This window comes from Filicampus tigris, chromosome 1, assembly GCF_054856515.1.
Source record: "Filicampus tigris isolate MCC_2025a chromosome 1, RoL_Ftig_1.0, whole genome shotgun sequence".
In the NCBI taxonomy this organism is placed as follows: domain Eukaryota; kingdom Metazoa; phylum Chordata; class Actinopteri; order Syngnathiformes; family Syngnathidae; genus Filicampus; species Filicampus tigris.
In genome coordinates, this window is record NC_141217.1 from 27,346,676 (window position 1) to 27,370,840 (window position 24,165).

Below are 24,165 nucleotides of genomic sequence, written 5' to 3' on the forward strand. Positions count from 1 at the left end.
AATGGCGCACTATAGCTTCATGTCCTGCAGGACCCCTTCCTGTGTCCATCACCCTGTGTGCACCTGGACCCTGGGAATCCAGAACCGGCCAGGCTGCTGTATGCGGTGTATTGTACAAGGGCTTTGGCACAGAGGGGTTGAGTGCACAGCGTGGAATGTAGTGCTGTCCTTTACCTCTCACCGTTGTTTGGTACACAGTGCATAGGTCAAAAACACTCAGATGGTAGCCTGAGTAGAGCTTTGAAAATTATAGCCTCTCTTTTTTTAGGGCATTTTGTTGGGGCATTTTGTCTTTTTTTAAAATCCCAAATGAACTAACATTTACCCACCAAACTATACTGCAAACGGAATGTGGCTTCTATACTTGCATGAATGTCTAAGACCATCTGTGTCCTCAGTTTGTTCTTTTAAGCGTTTCCAAAATGACGATGTGAAACAGATTTTATGGCACACGTACACAAAGAATGTTGAAGGAAGTTGCCCCTCAAAGTCTCCATACTATGAGTCTTCATTTTAGGACACTTGGCAAAAGACTCAAGGGTCAAATGTCCTCCTTCTCCAGTATTGTATGATTCTAGTTACCAGGGGACTGTTTGATGACAAAAAAAGCTAAATACATCTTTACTCAAGATGCACAGCGCATTGACAGTCTTTTATTTAAAAGAAAAGTAATGCTCATTGGAAACACATATTTGCTAAAGAGTTGACTGAATGGCCGAAATAACAGTGAACGCCGCCGTCCTTGAACACTGTAAGCACAATGCAAAATATAAGCATGTAAGGGAATTAAAAAACTTGTCTTCACTCGTTCATTGCAAGCTTTTAAGAATTCCAAATAGGAACAAATATGCAGGCAGCTGCCAAATGTCATCACTCTGGACCATTGTTCCACCCACATATGCCAGAGATTTGATGAAGAGAAAAAGTACTTTTCTATTATAGTAGCCAATCGCTCATTCTGCGGAGTGACAACGGGTGGTCCTGTACCATCCCGTCCCCCCACCATGTCCAATATCCTTTTCTTTGCATCCACCTTAATATCGAACCACTTTTGCTTCACCTGACAGCCTTTGTGGTAGAGACCCAGGTATCTTTGTTGTATGTCATTGACACTCCGGTGGAAACGCTTTGAACAAGTGTTGTTTTTCCTGTCTCCGCCTCTGACATGAAAAACGCAATTTGCTCCGTTGTGAAATTTCTTATTTCAGTTTTTGTTGCCATCTCTCTCACTTCAAACCCCCTTGCCAGTCTCATTTTGATGCATCGAAAGGTTGGCCTTTGAGAGCGAAATAGAGCCGTTGTTTGTGCACATTGGGGACAAGCGTCTCAATTACCAATGAATAAATTCTGATGAACATATGCACCTCGGTGATAAGAAATTCTTCAAAACACGCCAATAAATATTCAACATTACATTTTCCATTAAAGATTGTTGGGAGGGTGGTTGGGGTTAAAAAAAAAAAAAACTCAAAAATTGGAAAAAAAAAATTGTGAATCTGTGGGTGGCAAGCCACCAGTGTGCTGAAGTCCATAGTACGCCAAACTCATGTGCAGAGAGAGAACAAGCATGGCATCTATGCATTTATTAGAATTGAGGCCCATTTTGACCTCCCAATCATGTCCGCATATGAGATGTGAGTGAGCGCCTGGGTCTACTTCCCAATTTGAGGCTTTCCAGTGCTTTGCTGACAGGACGTTTGCAGTGGAGTTTGGGATTGTGGGTGTAGGACTTGTCCCCAATAGAAGGCTTCATTTCTTTTGTCTCAGCCTCACATTCCACATGACCAAGTACCGGTCCAACAAATGGATGTGGTTTGGGGGAGGCACTTCATGAATGAACTGGTTGAGAAACATCATTTTTAACATTAAGCTCAACCCCTTTTTTTAAGTCAGAATTTAAGAGCACAAAACTATTGATTATTTAGCAACATAACTTAGTTTTCAAGGTGAGGGCTTGTGTATGTGATGTAGAATTCTTATCTTCGTATTCCGAATGAATCCATTTTCCATCAAACACTACATTTTGGTTTACTTCAGTACACTCAAGTTGTAAATATTTCCAACCTGTACCTCCAGACTTCTGTCGAGAGCAAATTTTTTTGGTCTGGTTATAATAGGGTGGCGCCCCATAGTGATTGTCGTTGATTGACGTCCCGCAACCTGTGACATAGAAACGAGCCTCTACTGAGTGTGCCAAACTAAAGTGTTCTGCTTGGTGGAAACCTGTTGTGCTTTGAATGAATGTGTGCTCTTTTAACGGCGCTCAGCTGACCTTTGTCTTTTGTCTCGCTGTTGTCGTCTTTCCCGACAGTTTGCACCTCACCACCTTCTGCCTGCAGTATCGACCCACCGTGGTTGCCTGCGTCTGTATCCACCTGGCCTGCAAGTGGTCCAACTGGGAGATCCCCGTGTCGACCGACGGCAAGCACTGGTGGGAGTACGTTGACCGCACGGTGACGCTGCAGCTGCTGGACGGTGAGGGCGCCGCTCCGTCCTCGGAACGGCGTGTCCGGAAGCCGGCCCCTGATGCCACTCTTTGCGTTTGCAGAGCTCACACACGAGTTTCTTCAGATTCTCGAGAAGACGCCCAGCAGACTGAAGAGGATCCGTAACTGGAGGGTATGGGGACGTTCCGCGCTTGCCGGGCGGCGTTTGCTCCGATTTTGACACGTCATGTTGAATTGCCCTTTGCTTTTAGGCCATTCAAGCTGCTAAGAAGCCAAAGACGGAAGGTCCTGCTGTGGACGGTGCATTCCAGGGGGCGTCGTTAGACAGCCTCCCCGGTGTTGCCAGCTCCTACTTCCCTTCCACCTCAGCGTCAGACTCGGCAGAGATGTCCCTCGGCGCCATCACAGGCTCCTATGCCTCCTACCAGCCGCTCAGTGACCCTTTCTTGCAGCCCCCCCATTCGGACTTAACCGCATCGAAACACGAACACAAAACTGCCAGCGGCTCTGCTAGTAAAGCCCAGCAGCTCGCTGCAAATGCGGCACCGTTTTTGCGGCCGCAGAAAGTCTTAACTCTAGAAAAGTACCGAGAGAAACATGCGGCAGAGCTGGCTCTGCAAAACGGCATCAAAGAGGAGGCCGGCACAGACATGTACACGCCGCCTCCCGCCGCTGCCTCGCACCATCACAAGAAGCGCTGTCAGACACTGCCGGGCGGCCAGTCGGGCGACGGTAGGCGTGAGAAATCGAGCTCCAAAAAGACTCGGGCGGCGCCCGCTTCTTTTGCCGAGAACGGCTCGGCCACCAGCGAGGAGCTCAAGATGAGGATCAAAGTTTCGTCGGAGCGCCACGGTGGCTCCGATCAGGGCAAAGACAAGCACAAGGAGCACGCCAGCCACCGCCACTCCAAACACGGCCACGCCCACCCGTATTCCCTCAGCGCCAATTGCCGGGTGGACGCCGCCTCCATGTCCCAACGACCTCCCGGTAGCCACGGCGGTGACTGTGGCTCCAGCTCCTCCCGAAAGAGGCCTCACCCTGATGGGAGCCACCATCATCATCACCACCACTCGTCCAAGAGCAGCAGGAGCTCCAAGGCGGCCATCAGCTCCGCCCACTTCTCGGACAGCAGCCAGAGGATGATGGAGCATCACGGCCACGATGGTCCCAACGGCCTGCTGACGGCGAACGGCCAACACACTGACTACAAAGACACTTTCGACATGCTGGACTCCTTACTAAGTGCCCAAGGAATGAATTTATAACCTCCAGTGTTATCCACACTACCGTATTACTACATTGAATAGACTTTTAACAAAAAAAGAAGAAAAAAAGATTTTATTTGTCTTAAGTTATATGGATTTCTCATCGCCCACGCTGCTGATGATACTTGTGAAGCTGTCCAATGTAACAGCATTATGCATCAAGCTGTGTGCGACAAAGACATGTTCAATTTTAAATTTGCTTTTCATGATTTTAATGTGCATGTATGAAGTTTCAAAACAAAGGGAAGCCGCATAGCTAGTGCTTGCAGCCATCACAGCAGTTTACACACTTAATTTAAGTCCCCCCCCCCCCCAATGTTCCACTAAAAATCTCAGGTCATGAACTTTTTTAATATAAGAACAAATCTTTGGGTTTAAGTACCTGCTTGTGTGGAGACTCACGCCTCATCGAACCTTGGTACCTCCCTGGGGCACAGTCTGCTTTACTTTTGTTTGTTTTTGTTATTTTGTCCTTTTAAGTCTCCCAAAAGCAGCGCGAGCTCCACAGGCAGACCCAGTTGAGACCCACAATTGAAGCTGATATGACGTCTGTGAAAAGTGCATTTCTGGTCCATCGACTGAAATTGCAAGAGGCCTTTTGATTGTACTGCGAGTCTCACCACTCCCCATGGGTTGTGATACATGGAATTGTCCGAAAATACCATTGTATGTTACAAGATGGTGTAAATAGGACTGCAGTTCACATTTACAGTTGTTGGTCAATGCCTTTGATGTCTCTTGAAATCTAAAGCAGACACTTCTCTTCAATTTGTGTATTGGGAACCCAAATAAAGGTGTTACAGTGACTTAGTTCATTCACTGTTTATTTTATACTTCAAATGGGGTGAATCGTCATGTCCTTGCACTAAACATTGTTCGTGTCACATCCTAAATGCACGCCTCACTGTGCATATTTTAAGACCCTCATTTTGGCTCGCCAAGTGAACGTGAGAGCCAATGCCAAATCATGCAGATGGTTTAATCCTGGCCTCATAATGTTGGATTTATTCACCATTGAATTTAAGCCCCTGCTTGCTTGCACATGGAAGATAAAACAACCTTTTTCTCACCAGCTTCCTGCACATTTTCCATCAATCTTGAGGCCAACAACATTGGCTTGTTGATGAAAATAAAAAAAACTGTTTTTAAAATCTGCAGTTTTGCATGCAAACAACTCCCCCCAGTAAGAATATCGTCACCTTTTTAAAGTGATGGCCATAAACGGGGAGCGGCAACTGGCGGTGGTCTGCGACCACACCCTTGAGTGGTCCTTGGATTAATTCCCTCCCCCCAAAAAATGTTGAATTCCTTTGTTTTTTCTACAAAAACAGGGTGGACACACACACACACACACACACACAAGTATAGTACACAGTAAGAAACCCCAACTATGCAAATCCATGGGTGCTGAACTGCAAATATGCAGGGGTTGTGATATCACCAGTCACCATTAGAAGGCAGATATGCCTCAGTTGCGCTTACACTGGGTCTTATACTGGCCTATACTATGTGAGTAGGCCTGAGTGAAAAAAATACAAAATGAGGCCTTGCACTTTACGTTGGGTTCTTGTTCAACAGTTGTAGGCCATCCTTGAATGATATTTTTTATGCAAGAGAGCCCTTTGCACTGGAAAACAAAATTACAATGTGTTTCAGTTGTTTACTTTAAACCCTTTGTTGTTGGGTAACGGTAGTGGATCTTTTATAGATGCATTGACAAATTCACTCACAAATGAAATATATAAGAGCATGTGTTGCATGTATTTTGTCCATATTTGAAAATGTATTTTAGTCATATCTGATTAGGAACTGTGTGGCCCACAGGAGCAAGCGCTGATAAAAAAAATTGTGGCATCCTCCATCATTTAAAGGGGAAGTCAACCTAAACATATTTTTTTCAAGAATATGTTCTATGCAGGCCCACTAGTTGAAACAAGGCATTCTGATTAATATTGTGTATTGTGTATATATTATATATATATATACTGTATATACACACATACGAATGTGTACGTTATGTGGCAGGCTTACGCAGTAGTAAAGTAATAATTATAGTTACTTCTGAAGACCATTTGTAGGTTCCGACAGTGACTAAAATGAAATGTAAATGAAGACAGAATGAATTTGCAAACACTTACATCAGTTGAATAGACCACAGAGAGACAAGATCTATAATGTTATCTGATGAACATTACTGGGTTTTTTTTCCCACCTATTCTCTCTTTAGTAGTAACTGAGCGTGCAATTGTGTCGCATGACAACATATGACATGACAACCTCTTACCGCGCGTCGTTCGTAACCTCGAAATGTCGTCCGTTGTAACTGTCGTAAATCGAGGACCATATCCAGAACGGTGTACTCTCCACTGTAAAAAGATTGTCAAAGCACTTGCCATTTCGCGCTGTGTCCACTAGATAGCAGTGTTGATTTTGCTTCTGATTTGCAGCGACTGGGCGGCTTGTGTCCAGTAAAGCTCCTTTTCTCACTTAATTTAGAGGAATTTATTTTTGAAAAATTAGGGAGTTGGCGGTTGGGAGTATGTGGGGGAGTTAACTCGACGCAGTTTTGAATAACCTTGAAAGGCACGCTGTTTGTTTTTGATGCCAGTCAAGGTGCCTCTCTGCACACGTTGCGATCCTCGCTTGCGAGGAGAAACATTTGGATGTGATCCATCTAATTAACACATTCTGAGAAGTGTCGTTTCATGAGCGTTGAACACCAACCTTAATGCGAAAGATAGTAAAGTATGAACAATTAAAAGCACAGAAAGTATATTTCAATTTGAATCTCTTGACACAATGCGGTCTTTAAGTACTGGCAATCAAGTTAGGACATGATCATGATTTTAAATGTCCTACTTGGACGCAGCACACGTTTGCGTGTTCAGCGAAATTCAATTGTTCTACTTTGGCGGCCCGTGTACTGTATTTTATTTGACCCTTTACAATTTGCCTGTGTCCCCGTAGTTAAAGGTTGTGTGTAAATGCTAAAAAGTGCGACTGATGATATTCGACCATTTGTGTTAAGTGCTAAGTGTGCATAATTGTTCATGGCCCAAGTCACTTCTTTCAGAAAACACAGACGTTCTGTGACGGAACCTGAAACAAATACGTTATATACAGTATTATATTGACTACTGATTTCGTTTCAGGGTATTGCATATTTAAATGAGATGAAGTTAAATATGTCAAAAAATGACTTCACTCATTATTTTTGGAAGGTCACAATAATTTATAAGTCGGGTGTGAAGTTAGGTTGTTTGATTTTGTTTTTGCCTATAACTTCTTAATATGTATAAAGACAGGATCTTTGTGGTAAATGATAAATGCTTATAGCTACTAATAGATGCATGTGCTTTACTGATGATCATCATTTCTAAAATTATTATTACAAATTTAGTCAGGTTTCATTGTCAACCTGATTGAAAAAAAAACTTGTGGCCGTATTTATTCTGGGAAGCCCAGAGCAGCTGCTGTCATTTAAAAGGCAACCGACAGAAATAAATGGACAAATACATAAATAACCACACAGTGATTGGGCCAAGTCGATAAAATGTCTAGTCCCCAGTCATCAATAATTGACCATCTCGAACATTTGAGATAATTATGGTGCGCCAATGACCTATTTGAGCAGGGTCTTGTCACATGAAAGCTGGAAGCACCAAAGGGAGCTGACGCTGGTGCCTGTTTCAATCAAACACACACACACACATGAATCCATGCATAAACATGATGTGCAACAGTAGCGCCCACAAACACACGACGCTTGTGTGGCCTCTTTGGCCGACCCTCTCTCCTTTTTAATTATGCTGTTGCCGCTGTTCAAGTGTATTCTCTGCTCTGCTGTACCTGACGGAAATGACTTCAGCAGAGACAAAGTCTCGTTGCCGATTTGTTTCAAAAGAGGCAGCGTTTACAACACAAGACAACACAAGGGACAAACAGTAAATACCCTTAGGCTACCTGTCCCATTCAGCTGTTAAAGCGGAAGTCAACCCGAACATATCTTTTTCAAGAATATGTTCCTAGCAGGCCCACTAGTTGAAACACAGCATTCTGATTCATTTTGCGTTTGTGGAATATAAGTTAAGCAGCAAAATGCACTCTTTTTTTAGCTATCTCCGGGGTAAGCCATTTTGTCTTCTGCCAACTGAAAATGACATCACAACTGCTCACAAGGACCAGTCACGGCTGACCTGTTTTCTGAATCCGAGCCGAACTTAAACTTCAAATATTTTTGATCTGCTCAAAAATATCTCAAAATGATACAAATTCAAAATATGAACATTTGCGATTGGCTGGCAACCAGTTCAGCTTGGGAGAGACTTCAGCATGGCTGCGACCCTCGTGAGGATAAAGCAGTTCAGATAATGGATGGATGGATGGATGGATGGATGAAAATGCAAAACATGCTGCAAAAAAACTTGAATATATACAATATGAAGAAATCAAACGTAAAATCTGACAAGCATCTTAAAGACCGAAATAGAGCCATGCCTACTAACAGTTAGTGGTGCATCGGTGCATCACATAAGTCACAGTTAGGATCGTTCACGTATTTTGAGTTATGGATCAGATTGTTTTTCGGATCAGCAGTGTGAAAATGCGTTATTTGAAGAAATATCACTCCCAGAATGCGACGTTGATTTCTATTAGCTTGTCAGTGGGATTTTATATTGACCGCTAGCATTAGCACTGGCAATGTTTGTAAAACTCAGTATATCCTGTATCTAAATACACAATAAGTGTATGTAATTCTCTTTGCTGTGTGTTTAGGTTAAACTCCAACTGTAATGTCGTTACTCATTAAACACTTTAAAGCAACACTGTGTCATGTCATTTTTTGAGTATGGCGGCGCCATGTGGACAAAAGCAGTAGTGTTTTGACAAAAGTCAACCACATTTCCCATGCACGCCAGCGCATAGTGTCGTGAAATCTTGAGCTCTCGCTGGCCTGCAAGTTGGACTGAATTGCATTTCTATTTCCAGTGGCTGTGTGAAAGATGAATAGCAATGAGGTAATTAATCTAACTTTCTTTCAAAAATCCATCCATCCATCCATTATCTGTACCGCTTATCCTCACAAGGGTCGCGGGGCGCGCTGGAGCCTATCCCAGCTGTCTTTGGGCAGTAGGCGGGGGACACCCTGAACTGGTTGCCAGCCAATCGCAGGGCACACAGAGACAAACATCCGCACTCACAATCACACCTAGGGGCAATTTTTAGAGTATCCAATCAACTTACCATGCATGTTTTTGGAATGTGGGAGGAAACCGGAGTGCCCGGAGAAAACCCACGCAGGCACGGGGAGAACATGCAAACTCCACACAGGGAGGCCGGAGCCGGGATCGAACCCACGACCTCTGAACTGTGAGGCGGACGTGCTAACCAGTCGACCACCGTGCCGCCTCTTTCAAAAATACTTGAGTTTTTTTGTTTTGTTTTGGGGCTTCTGCCATGACACCAGTAATAGTGTGTAGACGTTCGAGTTCCTTATAGCGAAAGGGGGAAGTGAGTATGCCGTAAAGCAATTCAGGACATTTGTATTTTTTTGGTGTGCCAGGGTTGCTTCCATCCTCCTCAAAATTACTTAGTGCCAGTAAAAACGTTACAGACTCCCCCAGGTCATGACAAAAATCCAATTCAACTACTTGTAAGTCAATGTTTCATCAAAAGAGTTGTGAAAAAAATTGATTAAGGTCGATTTCCTGCCCAGTGCTGCTTTAAAGCACACTCACGGAGGGCAGAATAACATTGCAACTTGCTGCACAAGCAACACGGTGTTTTCTCAACTTAGGAACATGCAAGTACCCAACACACACGTTTGGCTCATTAATTGTTTTTCGTTGATTATCATTTTTTTTTTATGATTGTGAGAAGCTCAAATGAAAATGACGATTGACTAACCAGCCCTACTCTCCCTATTTATCTGAGGTTGGGACCAGCATAAAGTTTGCCTGGCTTGCCAGCAACAGATGCCGGGTACCCTTACGCAACCTGGTGTTCCCTGTTGGGTTCCCTTTCAAGCACTATTTCAAGGACCAGTACTGAGCCTGCTTAGTTTCCAAGAGCTGACAAGATTGCGCATTCACAGAGTAGCATGGCTGCATTAAACAATAATTCAGTCATAACTCAAGTGGTTTCATTTACTGCTATGAGATCTTGAATTTATGTCCTTCATTTGATTTTACTCAGATCTCTCAAGCTGCGAAGGGTTGCCTGGAGTAATTGATCACTGAAAAAACTCCTCGGTAGCGCTGTTTAGTAGCGTGTCGGAACCTATTCCAATGAAAGGCCGATAAAAAGATTTAGTATGAAAAGTAAGGCACTGCATTTCGGAACAAAAAAAAAAATTGCAGTCCATTAGTTGATACTGCTAATTTATGACTTGACTGGTGTTTTTGAAACATGTTGGTAAGTTCTAGGTCATTATGTACTCAACACGGCGGAAGTAATTCTTTGGCTCGTCAGCTTTCAGTGGGAGGGACGTGATCAGCGTGGCGGCGAAACAAAACGCTATGGATTACGAGGCCGAGTGGGAGCGTGAGGAGGAGGATGAGTTGCTTATGGAGAACGTGGAATCGGAAAGGTGGGAGTCAAGTCTTTCCAAAGATGGATTTGTGTCGACAGAGCATGGAAATGTGTTGTTCTTGGCTCCGAGCGGCGGGGTGAAGCAGTGCCAAGGCTTCATTGGTACAGTATTTTAAGGTGAAAATGCAAATAGCCACTTATGATAGTTCTTGTTCTGCAGAAGCACTTCTACCGGCAAAGCGCGGCAAAGACGGACGGGTACGCTCATACCGATTTCGAACATCTTAACAGATTTTACAATATGAGAGACCCCACACATTAAGAGGAAAAGATTTGTCGAGTGGACTCCAGATGAGCAGAAGGGGAGGAAACGCTCCAATTTGACCCGATCTTCACTTTGTGCATGACTTTCTTCCTGCGTGAGGATCGTTCATCTTGTCCTTCTCCCTTCTGTCACTCCAGCACAAGATGTCTCCGCACATGGCAGCTGATGTCTTTGTTCCGCCTGTTTGCGTCTGTGCAATTGTCATTCGTGACGACACTTTCACTTTTGCTGTACTTTAAGCATACAAAATTGCCAAAAGCCGTTGTTAAAATATCATCTGAATTGAAGATAATCTACTGTGGAGCCACAATCATGATGTTGCATAATATAGAGAAATGTTCTGCTGCAGTATTTTGGGTGATACACACCTTTTTTTTCCCCTAACTATTGAGAAAAGCGCTGGCAGCTTTTTTTTTTTTTTTTTTTTTTAACTTGACAAAATGTCATGAATGGATTTTTTTTTCCTCAGTGGCAAAGAGCACTGATGCTTCACAATTACCTTATTCTCATGTATGCAAATGAAAAGCATCTTAGGTGTCTGCACGGCTGAAGGTCAGAGATGTGTTAAGGTGTCACGATTCCAGCTTTGTAAAGACGCTAGTGCTCATTTTACAGGTATACTGGGGCTGGGGAACTTTTGACCCATGGGTCACAAACAAAACCTCACAGAAGCTATTATGAAAACAATAAACCCACAAATGCTCATCCTGTAATATCATAAGAATAAACAATTCCATTGTGCTCATAATTTTGCACGCAATGACACTTTGGTCCTTCTACACATGACATTACATGACATTGATGAAAATAAAAGGATTGTTTCATGATGGCCATATTCAAAATAGTAGTTCGATGTCAGAGTATGTCTGCAGATGTAAAAGTGGTCAGCATTGACCCACAGCACATTTACGACCAAAATTCGAATATATACGTCCAATGAAATTATATTCATCCATTCCCAACAGTCAAATCTCTTCATTTGGCGCATTTCTCTTGCTTTCACTGCTTTCAATTTGATGTTTTGTCCAATCAGATTTCAGCCACTTCAGTATTTGGATGTATGTCAAAAATCTAATCTGCCCGGCACCTTCAGAATCAGTAGTAATGCCGAATGTAACTGAAACTATTAATAGCATTGGGACTGTTCCTTTAACTAATTAGATTTCAAATTTTCCGCAGAGCTGGCCCATAGTATCCATCCATCCGTTTTCAAAACCACTTATCCTGTTCATGGTCGCAGGGTGCTGGAGCCTATCCCAGCTGACTTTGAGCAAAAGGCAGACTATACCCTGAACCGGTCACCAGCCAGTCGCAGTCACGGGCCACGAACAAATACGAACAAATATTTAAGCCTGGTTCACAAGGCAGGATAACCGTCCAGACTTTAGCCCCGAATCTTCCTCCCCGACAATCGTAGGTCGGAGCCGACGTGGAATGAGTTTATTCCGTTTATTAGATACCACATCAGGGTTTCTAAAATTGGAAAGCATGGTTGCCTAGTGATTAGCACGTCTGCATCAGACTTCTGAGGTTCGGGGTTATGAATGGATGAATGAGCCATTTCATTGGCCCACGGGTTCATGGCAGGTCTCATGCATGAGACACCTCTGCTTCATGGCGGCAACATGATGTGTCCGCGAGTTGTTCCAAAAGCGTGTTCTGGCTAACTTATATAAGCTCCGGTGTGAATCTATTTTTACACACCGGTGCGTCTACAGTGCGTTCAATAGTGCAGCCCCCCCAAACTCCTCCAGGTACGCTTTGGACAGCTCGCCGCTTTCATCCCGCCGCCCAACCTGCCTGTTATCACAGCATTTAATAAGATTTATATCATCACAAAGAATAATTCTGTGTGGGCTGACGGGGAATGTTGCTATATCCAACTCACCCTCCCCCCTGTTTTTTTCGCACCGGCCCACTCGCAGAGTAATTGAGAACTTGGCAAAACTGAATATAGAAAAAAGAAGAAGAGGAGTGGGTGTGAAGATGTCCACGGTTGAGTGGCCAGATTCTGCCCACTCAAACCCAAGTGCGGAAGTCCTTATCAAAAGCTGTCAGTGGACATTTTGAGCATCAGCGTGAATCTGACTAACATATGATGAAAGATTGACGAAAGAAGTGTTACGTTTCATTTGGATTTTCTTATGTATGCCATGTATTTATAGCTACTCTACTTTCACCCCATGTCAAGATCATTCTTTATATATGCCTGTATGATCCCTTAACACCAGCAGTTAAAAAAAAAACAAAAAAAAACTTGTCTGGTTTAGTGTTTAATGAATTCTAAATACCAAAATACTTCAAATGGTTTCAGATATGCCCTCACTTTAACACATCATGTTTGATCATTTTCTTTGACAATTTTACACCACAAACATTTGGACACACAACTTGTGTGTTCTTTTTATTTCTTTTCTAACTGCAAGGTGATAATTATTTCATGGCAGAAGTCCCAGATCTGGATAATAAGAAACTGCCGCTGATGAGAAAGAAGTCACAAGATTGTTGGCCGACATTGGGATTTCACACAATGGTTGGCTTCCTTGAGTCAGGTGAGGAACAAAAACACCCACCGCACACCGTCATATTTACACTTATGTGATAAACAACCTATATGGATGGGTCAAAGATATGCCCGGCAACATAAATGCGCAAACATATTAGGCCCCTCCTTAGATTTGTTGCTTCAACAATTCTATCATGCGCAGAAGTAACTAGAATGCCACTTAGTGGAGTGCAGACCTCTGCCAAGGTATGGTGAACAAACGAAAAGAAAACTCTACCCACTGTCTACTACCTGTTCTGGGGCTGCTTAGCTGCATCTGGCACATGGTGTCTTGAATGTGTGCCAGGTACAATAAAGTCTCCAGACTATCAAGGCATCCCAGAGCAAAATGTGCTGCCCCCAAAACACTGCAGATCACAGATCCTCCGACATGAAAGTATCCCAAAACACGCAGATAAAAACACCTAGCATGTAGTGGTGAAGAGTAGACCACAACAGCTAACTATTCTGTCAAGCCCTGTTCTAAATTCCATTGAACATCTGTGGAAGGAGATGAAACATGCAGTCTGGAAAAGGCACCCTTCGCACCTCACAAGCACACGGCTGAAATACACACATCGAGAGTTACACAAATTGTTTGACTGCAGTGTTTGCCTCAAAGTTTGTGTAACAAACTATTCAGTTCAGGGCACACTGCAAACCTGTTGGTGTTAATTCAACACCTAGGGTGTTAATTTTGACATTGGTAAAGTGTCTCTATGCATCCACACTACCCGGTGTTAAAACAACATTTGATAAAGTGTTAAATGTTCAATAGGCAGTAGTGCAGGCGTGTCAAACTCATTTTTGTCACAGACTACACTGTAGTTTTGGTTAGAGGGCCGAGCAGCAGTTTGGAGTGGAGCATATGGGCTCAGTTACAAGCGCGAGTGCCACAGAAAACTTTTTGCTGCGGAAATGGGATGGAATGAAGCGCCCGTTGATTAAGCAAGCCTTTTTGTCCGGCTAGAAAAAAATGTAATCGCCTTTAGGCCGGTCCGCCGATGATTTTCAACGGGCTTCCGTTAGCTACACACAACTTGTTGGCGGATTTGGGCGCGGTAGAGCGCTCCTACAACTTCATACATACATGGGATTTGATATGAACTATAATTCAAGCAGAGTGAAAAGAAAAGTCATGGGAATAATTTTGAATAAACGTGTAGCACGTCACACTAGCTGCCTCCACCTGTTTGAGCCAAAACTTGTTAAATACGTCACATGAAATACAACTATTGGCTAATCTGTTTGAAACAATACGAACCAGAAAACTCCAATTTATGAAGCAATTGTTTTCCTCAAACACCATCCATCCATCCATTGTCCATACCTCTTATCCTCACAAGGGTCGCGGGCGTGCTGGAGCCTACCACGCAGGCACGGGGGAGAACATGCAAACTCCACACAGGGAGGCCGGAGCCGGGATCGAACCCGCGACCTCTGAACTGTGAGGCGGACGTACTGGCTGTGCCGCCTTCCTCAAACACGATCATGTGAATTTTGCCTCCTTTAGCAAGTTTGATTCCATTATGCAAGTCGGGAGGAAAATGATACTGAGGAAAATTGACTCGACTCTAACCAGTCGTCCTCAATCATTACGTAATCATTCGTCTGACGTCTACGTTCTTACACCAAATTCAACCAAGCTACAGCTTCATGAACCACCCTTTGACTGCAAGAGAAAATGGTCTCCCTCAAACAGTTCCCACAAACTAGAAGCATACACGACTTGAATCCAATGCCTGATAAACACATTAAAAGGCATATTTTCATACTTACATTTATTGATGAAGACTAGCTTAATTCCAGACTGCTCTTTGTAATTAAGTACCACCTAGGACATCGCCGGAAGGGAGAAAACACTCGACAAGCTCCCGAGCTTGCCACAAAGACGACCGTGTGACCGTGTTTCTCGCTCCTTGTATTCTTGGCAATATGAGATGCTGTTTTAGCAGTGCGCAGGGCTGTTGCGAGACTGTTGCAAATGGCCTCCTCTCATTAGATGGAGGGCTGACTGTCCTCATTAGGGCCGGAAGCATCGCGATGGGAACGGCCTCTCCTGAGGTGACCAAAGGTGATTAGGCAGAGCGCCTCCGTAATGATGGCCAGCTACCGTCGCTCGCATCAAAACGCTGACGTGACCTTTTTTGCTGGCTCAAAGAAACACAATCATATTCGCGAAGAGGAAGAAATAAGTTTTTGCATCAGTGGCAAACTTGCTGTGCAAATAATAGTTCCTGTAAATGCATGGCGCATCGCATTTCAACAAAGGATTGCAATGCGAGTTTTAAAGTAAGTGTGAAAAGTCGACCTTGTGATTTAGGCCAGTGAAAAGAGAGACATGCTGAGAGCAGTGTCACCGCGGCGGAATTCCTGTCTGAAAGCAGTCTGAGAGATGTCTGATCAATGGCCTCAGAACAGAGAAGAGAGATGAAAAGATGCCTTGTGAAAAGAACTCGGAGGGCGTTTTGTTCAGCTTTTCGTTTTTAACCTCAATCATTGGAGCGCAGAATACATGAAAGGGCCAGACGATAAAGCTGTAGCTCAGTGTGGCTTTCCCCTTGTGATGACTCACATTATGGTTTTTACATTAATTGCTTTGGTTCGATGCAAAGGTTTGTATTCATTAGTTGGTCAAACAGGCTGCTGGAAAGTCATGATGTCACTCTATAGTTCAGACACGGGGGCTTTGTGAATTCAGCCATATATTCCTTTTCAGGTCCACAGGCAGGTAGAATGCATCTCAGTTGACACAACAATGGCCGAGCAATGACCTAGTGCGTTGCATGTCCGGACGACTTGTACACATTTTTTTTTAACGTTTTTTTGTGACTATGCTGTCTGCAGCCAGGTCAAATGACAATTGGCTGTCAAGTGCCATACCAGGAAAAATAAGGTTAAAGAGAAAGTTAACCCAAGCATATTTTTTTTCAAGATTATGCAGGCCCACTGGTTGAAACAAGGCATTCTGATTAATACTGCGTTTGTGGAATAAGAGTTAACCCACCCGTTTGTGGGGGCGGCCATTTTGTCACTTCTGTCGACTGAAAATGACATCCCAGTTGCTCTGGGCTAAGGTAACGACCAATCACGGCTCACCTGTTTTCTGGAGCTGAGCCATGATCGGTCGTTAGCTGAGCCCTGAGCAGTTGGGATGTCATTTTCAGTCTAGCGACAAAATGGCCGCTCATTGAGATGGCTAAAAACGGGTGCTGCTTCTGCTGCTTAACTCATATTCCGCAAATGCAATATTCATCAGAATGCTGTGTTTCAACACGCAGAGTACATATTCTTGAAAAAAAATATGTTTGGGTCAATTCCACTTTAGCCAAATAAAACAACGTCAAAATGAATATGACTTGACTCATTTGGAGACGTCCTACTGTTTTCCACCGCTCAGCTGTCCATGCCTCATTGAGTTTTCCACTTCAAATAAGCACATTTTTCTCAAACTGCCGGAACCAAGCCGCATTGAAAGCGTAGCAGTTGGAATGAGACAACAACAACAACTATGATGGAGGAGAACCGGGTTGTCGTGCACTTCTCTGCATGATGCTGTTGGTCATATGGGCTAGGAAGGAGACTGGGGACAGTAAGAAGGCAGACCACGTCAGCAAAGTGGAGACTGTGGAGTCGAATTTTGCAGCATCCCAAGCTGAGGCACAGCAACGAGATAAGCATGTGTTGATTTTTGTCTTTTATAGCCTGCATGTGTCGTCAAATGTTACAATGAATAGTATTTGATAGTAGCCAATTTTCAAACGCATCAGCAGCGAGTGGACCGGCTAAACGATGGTCAAGTCCTCGGTGCTTTTGCAACCAGGGCTTGAACGTGACGCTAAGCCCCACGCGGCCTCTGACAAGCCGTACATACCGTACATAAATCCATGCCAGATTGGAGCCTGGATGAATTATACTAAGAACCTTATCTGTTATTTGGCCTCATCTCTTGCTGGGTGAATTGATTGCGATTTTGCTGTTAATCCACGCCACGCCGTGCATCTTGGGAGACAAGCGGGGAGCCATCTTGAATAAATTGAATTTAGACTTGACAAAAGCCACCTCCAGCTGAGCAACGAGAAAGCATCCTTTTACAGCTGGATCTCCCCCGCCACGCCAGATGACAGCCAAAGAATAGCCAAGCGTGGATTACATCCAATTTGATTGATTTTCCTTTTACTGGCTGAACACTTTGCTTGTGAAATAGCATCACCGGCCACGCAACAGTTATCGGGATGAATAAGCCCATTTTAGTAGCAATCGCTTCCCGTCACAGTGGCCCTTAACACCAAGCGGCTGCAAACCAGAGAGTGTGTTTTAATGAGATTAATTAGACCGCTTATGAGCAATGGTCTGCCACCAATCACTTGAGCCGTAAAACCATTTTGCTGCACCCCGCACAGCCGTGCCAGCAGTCAGCTAGCGCCAGGCTGTGGCAAGGAACCATCCATCATCCCCTCAGCGTCCCACCACATGACGTGACAATAAAGACAAAGCCTGCCATCAGCTGTGGCGCTTTAAAAGCCAACAACACACACTGGAGCGCTGTTCCTTTACTGTAATGACATTCTCCATTTAGAGAACCTATCACCCCTTGCCCCCGACCTCTACGCCTGTTTCCTTTTGCGGCTCGGCCCAGATGCGCGAGCGGGGGGGGGGGGGGGGGGGTTTGGGCAGACCCACGGGGATGACAATGGCGAGCACGGCAGCCAGGAATCAAACAGCGCTCAGATGTGGTGACAGCGAAGGCTTTTATTGGCCACTCTCCATCACACCTGTCACACAAGATTGGGTTTGGAGGAGCGCTTTTCTTTGCTGAGAAGACCAAAGTGGATTAGAGGCAGGCGAGGTCGGAATGGAATAACCGATGGGCGAGTGGAGTGTGAATGCAAATTATAATGGAATTATGAATTATTTGTATAGTTTTCGTGTGCCTGCCTGGATAGAAATGTGGAGCTCAAGGAAAAAGACAACCAAATCCCTCATAATATGGAGACATTCCTAAATGGATTGGAATTCCCATGAATTTATTTCTCCATGACGAGGCCCCCTAACGTACACGGACAACTATTGGTGCAGAGCGGATTTTAAGGCAATTTAGGCTCTATCTATTTGCATTTTGGATTATTAATATAACAATGAATTGTCAATCAAGTTGTACACATGATGGTGGTGGCGTTAATTAGCTTAACAAACATACCGGTAGTCCTCTCGGTTCAGCATGTCTATTGACACGGTGCATGCATATTGGAGGTGCAATGCTTAATCGACAACGAATGGATTATCAAATTAAATGATCATTCTTTTTGAAAATCAATAAATTGTCGAGACACCTGGAATTTAAGATTTATCTATAATCAAACAGCAATACAGCCCCTTGTCTGTGCAAATGATTATCAGTTGGTTCAGTCCTAATTGATGACCTACAAAAAGGTCTTTTTGCCAAGATGTGAGTAAAGGCACATCTCATAATGGATAAGAGTAAAAGAGCTGTCGCAAGACCATCGCAAACTAACTGTTGCAAAAGGACGGCAATGGTTACAGGCGCGTATCTAAGCTTCTGAATGTTCCAGTGAGCACGGTTGGGGCCATAATACGTTTGGGGAAAGTCACTCATACCACCATAAATTTGCCTCCATCAGGTGCTCCTTGCAAGATTTCTGACAGAGGAGTGCAAAAAATAATAGACAAGTTGTCCAAGAGCCAAGGATCAGCTGTGGAGAGTTTCAAAAAGACCGAGAATTAGCAGGTACTGTTGTCACAAAGAAAACAGTGAGTAATGCACTCCCCGCGATAGCCTCTATGCACACTCACCACGCAAGACACCATTGCTGAAAAAAAAAAAAAGTATGTCAAAGCTTGTATAAAGTTTGCTGAACAAGATTTGGACAAGCCAGTTAAATAGTGGGAGAATAAAGTCTGGTCTGATGAGAGCAAATTTGAGCTGTTTGGATGCCATAATGCACACCACGTTTGAAGAAATGGCACTTCAACATCACACTAAAAGCACCATACCAATAATGGCTGCTTTTCAGCAAATGCTACTGGTAAACTTCAAATCATTGAAGGAAAGATGAATGGGCAAATGTACCGAGACATTGTTGACAGAAATCTGCGGCCATCTACGAGGATGATGAAAATGGAACGAGGGTGGACATTCCAGCAGGATAATGATGCAAAACATATCGCCAAGGAAACTCTCAATTGGTTGCAAAGAAAAAATTAAAGCTGCTCGAACGGCCCAGCCAATCGCCTGACTTGAATCCAATTGAAAATCTATGGAAAGAACTGAAACTCAAGGTCCATAACCTTCAAGATATGAAGACTGCTTGTTTGGAGGAATGGTCCAAGATCACACCAGAGCAATGCATGAGTTTAGTTTCTTCATACAAGCGGCGTTTTGAAGCTGTCATTGCAAACAAAAGTCTTTTGTAGAAAGCATTAAATAAATATCAATTGGCATATTCAATACTTTTTCCCTGTGTCATTTCACATGATTAATTTCAGAGCATATTTGTTCTGCTTTCTTTGGATTTATGGATTACTTGGGTTGTTTACAACATCTGGTGAAATGTTCATGTCAATAGCACCTTTGGATATATATTTAGTGATAAAAATGGTGACGTGTTAAAGACTTATTTCAGCTGCTGTATAAACATTCATATCTTTTTTGTTCCTCCTCCTCCTCAATCCGTCCCTTGTAGGTGGAGTACTCCAATAGGGGCAAGTTCCCCTACTGTATTTCATTATAGAAAGAGTTTTAATACAGTTAGCAATAATTGTAACTGTTATTGTATGTATTTTATGTACTGTAATGACAACTTGTCTTTAACTTGAATACTTTGATGTGTCATAGGCTGTTGCTGCTGAGTGTTTAAGATTTCAGTGTCTTAATAATTTACAAAATCAAGAGATCTTTATTGTTAGTGTATTTTTTATTCTGGTGTAATTTCTTAGAATGTCACCCGAATGGTTCGCTTTTATTTAATTTTTTTTTTTAAAAAGTACCATTTAATTGTCACCTTTTCAAAATAAACATAATAAAAAAAATCTGTTCTTTTTGTACCGAAAATATACCGAACCGAAGTTTCCAAGAAGACCATCTTTGAAGATAATCTATAAAAAAAGATGCAGGACTATACAGCGTGCAGGAGTTTTTAAATGGGTGAAAAGGGTTGTTTTGCCATCTGTCATGGCGGAGATGTCATGCGTTCCTATGAAGACGGTGACGTCACGTGCAAACGATCAATACGCCACAGACTTCCGGTTAATGTGCTGCCTTAGTTTCGGTGTTAACATGCTTAGTAAGCTTTGCAACGATCTTGTGGGCTCACTGTCAATATTTATTTTGAGAAGGGAATGCAATTGGTGAAGTCAACTTCTGATCATTTCCCTTGCTCAAGGGCACCGCAACAGCACTAGGTAAGATCAGTAGATCCAAGTCCAATTAAAAATGTAATACTTGCAATATTGTGTTGAGCTACATACAATAAATTGTTGCCTTGTTGGTTCAGTGGAAATTAAAAATCTGCCTCCAAAATTGCAATGGGGTTTAAATGCAAACCTTCAACTAGAACTTATGAACTCTGGTCAAATTCACTGAGGTCATGTTTACAAAGCGGGTTACATGCATAAATATAATATGGTTGATCCCGACTCTGTTTCCCCCCTTGGACCACTGTTATAGCAGGACTGTATCTTAGTTCTTTGCCAGACTGCAGTGATTCTAAAAAAGACATGTAAACTGCTGCTTTCCTACTGCTTACATAGTACTGGTTGCTGGTCTAAGGCAAGCGCAATCAGTTGGAAAAAAAAACATTGGGCATGGTGTCACTAATAGCTGTATCCTAGTGGTTTAGGCCACAAACCTTGCAAATATGCATATACTGTATTCATGACCATAAAAGATGATGTTTCTTCTTATAGCAAACGAGCAAGAATATTCCAGATGGGCTGGGAAAACAGGAAGTGACTGTTGACTATTGAAGACCGGCCAGACTGAAACCTTCCAATTTCCGCCCTTGATAAAGTCCTTTGTGGCTTAAAAAGTTTGTTTTGGGTCATTACCTTGCTGCATGATAAAAGACCTCCCAATGCATTTTGTTGGGTCTTTCTATGGATGCAAAATGTTTCTTGACCCCTGAGTTCACTCCGCTGCAGCCAATATGTAATATCAATGAAGATTTGTGAGCCCTTCCCAAAAGGGGCAACCCAAGCCATGACTATAGGACACCTAGTTTTACACAATTACCAATCAGAGGAAGGTCAAAGCCTGAACAAATAATGGCAACAGCGTGAAGCTCAAAATAGACTTTTGGGAAATGGAGGAGCGACTCATTGATTTGTGGCTAACACTTACTTGTGTATTTGACATCTGCCACGTATGAGAAGAGAGACCGCAAGAGTCACCAGGCAATTCATCCACTTAATCAAAAAAAAAGGTCTCCCCAAAGTAAGAGGGGGGAAAATAGGTGTCTGCATGCAGCATTGCTCCACAGTAGCTTCAAAGTCCATTACACTTCACACATGTAGGCGGCGCCTCCCCCTGGAAGCAAAACAACTTGCTTTTCGTTCGGGTTAGTTTCCTCTCTTTTCAAGCAGCGTTACCATCGCATCATCTCCTAACCACATGATTGTTTAGAGCTAAATTTGGCCAAGTGATGCTCTCATTGTGCTGGGTTGCTATGTAAATCTGCGGCGCAATTATGCCGATGGTACTTGATGCAAACGCGTCTTTGCTTCTCTGGGAGTGTATAAAACGCGAGGGGCGGCGGGGGATGGGCGGGCGCTTTAGACAGGAGGCAAATCCCCTGGCGGTGGCTCGTTTGATGTGCGTCCATCTTGACGAACCGTCATGGCGTCCCACCTGCCTGCACTGACAGCTTGTCAAACACACGTAGGTCGCAGCGCTGCTCTTAACCCAGCAACGCCTGCGCGGGGGAGAAGAGACGTCTTCATTGGGACACCTCATTACGGCACCATGTGACCGTCACACAACTCTCAGCTACCTTGTGCACTGTGTCGACGAAGTGCATCCCCCTCTATCCCTCATTTGTGCTCACACACGCGCACACATACATCGTTTGGGTGCAATAAAAGATGCGATCAGAGTCATCGGCTGCTGACAGGGGCTTGACACTGAGACCTGTTGTTGTTGGAAGGCTGCCTGCAACGTTGTTCATTACTCACCAAGCTTGTCGTTTTAGACAGCGGAGGAACAGCAGCCTTATTAAGTAGAGACCTGGAGCAGCCTTAGGGGGACACACACATGGACACACACGCACACACACACACACACACACGCAGGGGTTCCCGCAAAGTTTCACACCAAGAAGTGGGAGTTGACAGCCAAAATTCTAAACTTTGCGGCGACAGCAAATTTTGCTGAATTCGGAGTTGGACGCGGCCGCCCGTCAGGCAGCGGGAAAGGAAAAGAGGGGCGAGGTGGGATTGTGCCTCACTTGGACAGGATCCCGCTGATATTGATCGGAGACGCTGATGTCTGTCTGGCTCATTGTATAACTCGCACAAGAACACATTGAATGCTCTCGACACTGCTGAACCTGGAGCCTTGTTTCCATAGTAACTCATTTCTCGGTGCCTCTAAACATAGCCCTCTTGACTGCAGCTCTGCTCAGTACATCAAGCACAGCAGAAGAGGAGCGACGTGTATGGACAATCATGTTTCAAACTTGAGGCGATGACACCATTTGCTAGCCGGTCCGATGTGGCCTGGTGTATCGAGGCTCCAAACGGCGGGGAAAGCGCCAGAAGAACGGAGGCACGATACAGGAGGTATATAAAAATGGGGGTTTTATTCCACAAGATAGTCATCCATCTTCTAAAAAAGCAACGCAAACAAGCCGTTGCTTGTTGAATGCTATGTTTTTAATTGATCACCCAGCTCACCTGCAACGTTGCACTAGGTTTGCAAAATCTGAAAATAGCAGAGCGCCTCTGAAGCAACCTGCTCCATTTATGCCTAAAGCAAAAAGGGGGTTGCAATAAATCAAAGCCCCCCCCACCCCCCCACCCCGTCTGCGCTTGTGATGGTTCGGGGACGAGAGGGGGATGTGGTTGTTGTCCCTGTTTTGTCTTTGCCGTGAAAAACAAAGTGCGGATAACTAAGTAGTTTGGCCTTTTGTTTGCAATAACAGAGAAAAATCATGATGCGTCTTGTGAGTGCCACTTGGGACTCAACAATGCACCTGAGTGAGTGAGGTGCATCATTTCTTCATGAAGAATCTGCTGATGTCTGACACAACCTTGTTGGCTGTGGCGCTCTTCCTCATCCGGCTCCTCTCCTTGGCCTGTTGAGCCGTCCTCTGTGGAAAGGGAAAATCATTCAAAAATGACTGGTCAACACAAAGATATTTTTTTCAAGAATCGGTTCCCAGCTGCCCCATGAGTTGAAACACAGCATTCTGATTAATTTTGCGGTTGTGGAATACAAGTTAAGCAGCAAAATGCACTCATCTCCATCTCCGGGGGCGGCCATTTTGTCTTCTGTCGACTGAAATCGACATCACAACTGCTCACAACGACCAATCACGGCTGACCTGTTTTCTGAATCTGAGCCGTGTTTGGTCATTGTGAGCAGTTGTGATGTCATTTTCAGTCGACAGAAGACAAAATGGCCGCCCCCGGAGATGGCTGAAAACGAGTGGATTAACACTTATTCCGCAATCGCAATATTTTTCAGAATGCCCCGTTTCGACTAGTGGGCTTGCATAGAACATATTCTTGAAAAAAAAAATGTTAGCGTAGACTTCCGCTTTAACGTGGGACATTCCTACAATGAGAATCTGCCTTTCCTGAATTTTTCTTCCTCTGTGTCCCGGCTGCTCAGTGCAATATGGATAAAGTGAGACTGATTGGAAAATAACACCAAAATGCAGCTCCGACTTGCGCACGCGATAATTTTTTGCATTTTACTTTGCACTCGTGTCCATCAGTTGCCATTAAAGTTGTACACAGTTTGTAGGTTTTACATCTAAACTTCCACTCTTTTTCTACATTTCAGAGTTACTTAAAACACTGATTCAGGGCTCA

General features: G+C 43.9%; 2 protein-coding genes across 7 annotated transcripts in view; one reads left to right on the top strand and one right to left on the bottom strand.

Annotated features, from left to right (window-relative positions):
* LOC147153418 (cyclin-T2-like) overlaps positions 1 to 4,518 on the top strand; it is a 16,795-nt gene extending 12,277 nt beyond the window's left edge. For both annotated transcript variants that reach the window (XM_086029465.1, XM_086029473.1), the window contains exons 8-10: positions 2,312 to 2,475; positions 2,549 to 2,619; positions 2,699 to 4,518. In XM_086029465.1, coding sequence (XP_085885591.1) covers positions 2,312 to 2,475; positions 2,549 to 2,619; positions 2,699 to 3,712 — 1,249 coding nt within the window. In that variant the 3' untranslated portion in view covers positions 3,713 to 4,518. The remainder of the gene's footprint in view (positions 1 to 2,311; positions 2,476 to 2,548; positions 2,620 to 2,698) is intronic.
* Positions 4,519 to 22,902: 18,384 nt separating this feature from the next.
* The window catches only part of zranb3 (zinc finger, RAN-binding domain containing 3), an 83,506-nt gene continuing 82,243 nt past the window's right edge, over positions 22,903 to 24,165 (bottom strand). For all 5 annotated transcript variants that reach the window (XM_086029501.1, XM_086029520.1, XM_086029510.1 and 2 more), the window contains exon 22: positions 22,903 to 23,438. In XM_086029501.1, coding sequence (XP_085885627.1) covers positions 23,340 to 23,438 — 99 coding nt within the window. In that variant the 3' untranslated portion in view covers positions 22,903 to 23,339. The remainder of the gene's footprint in view (positions 23,439 to 24,165) is intronic.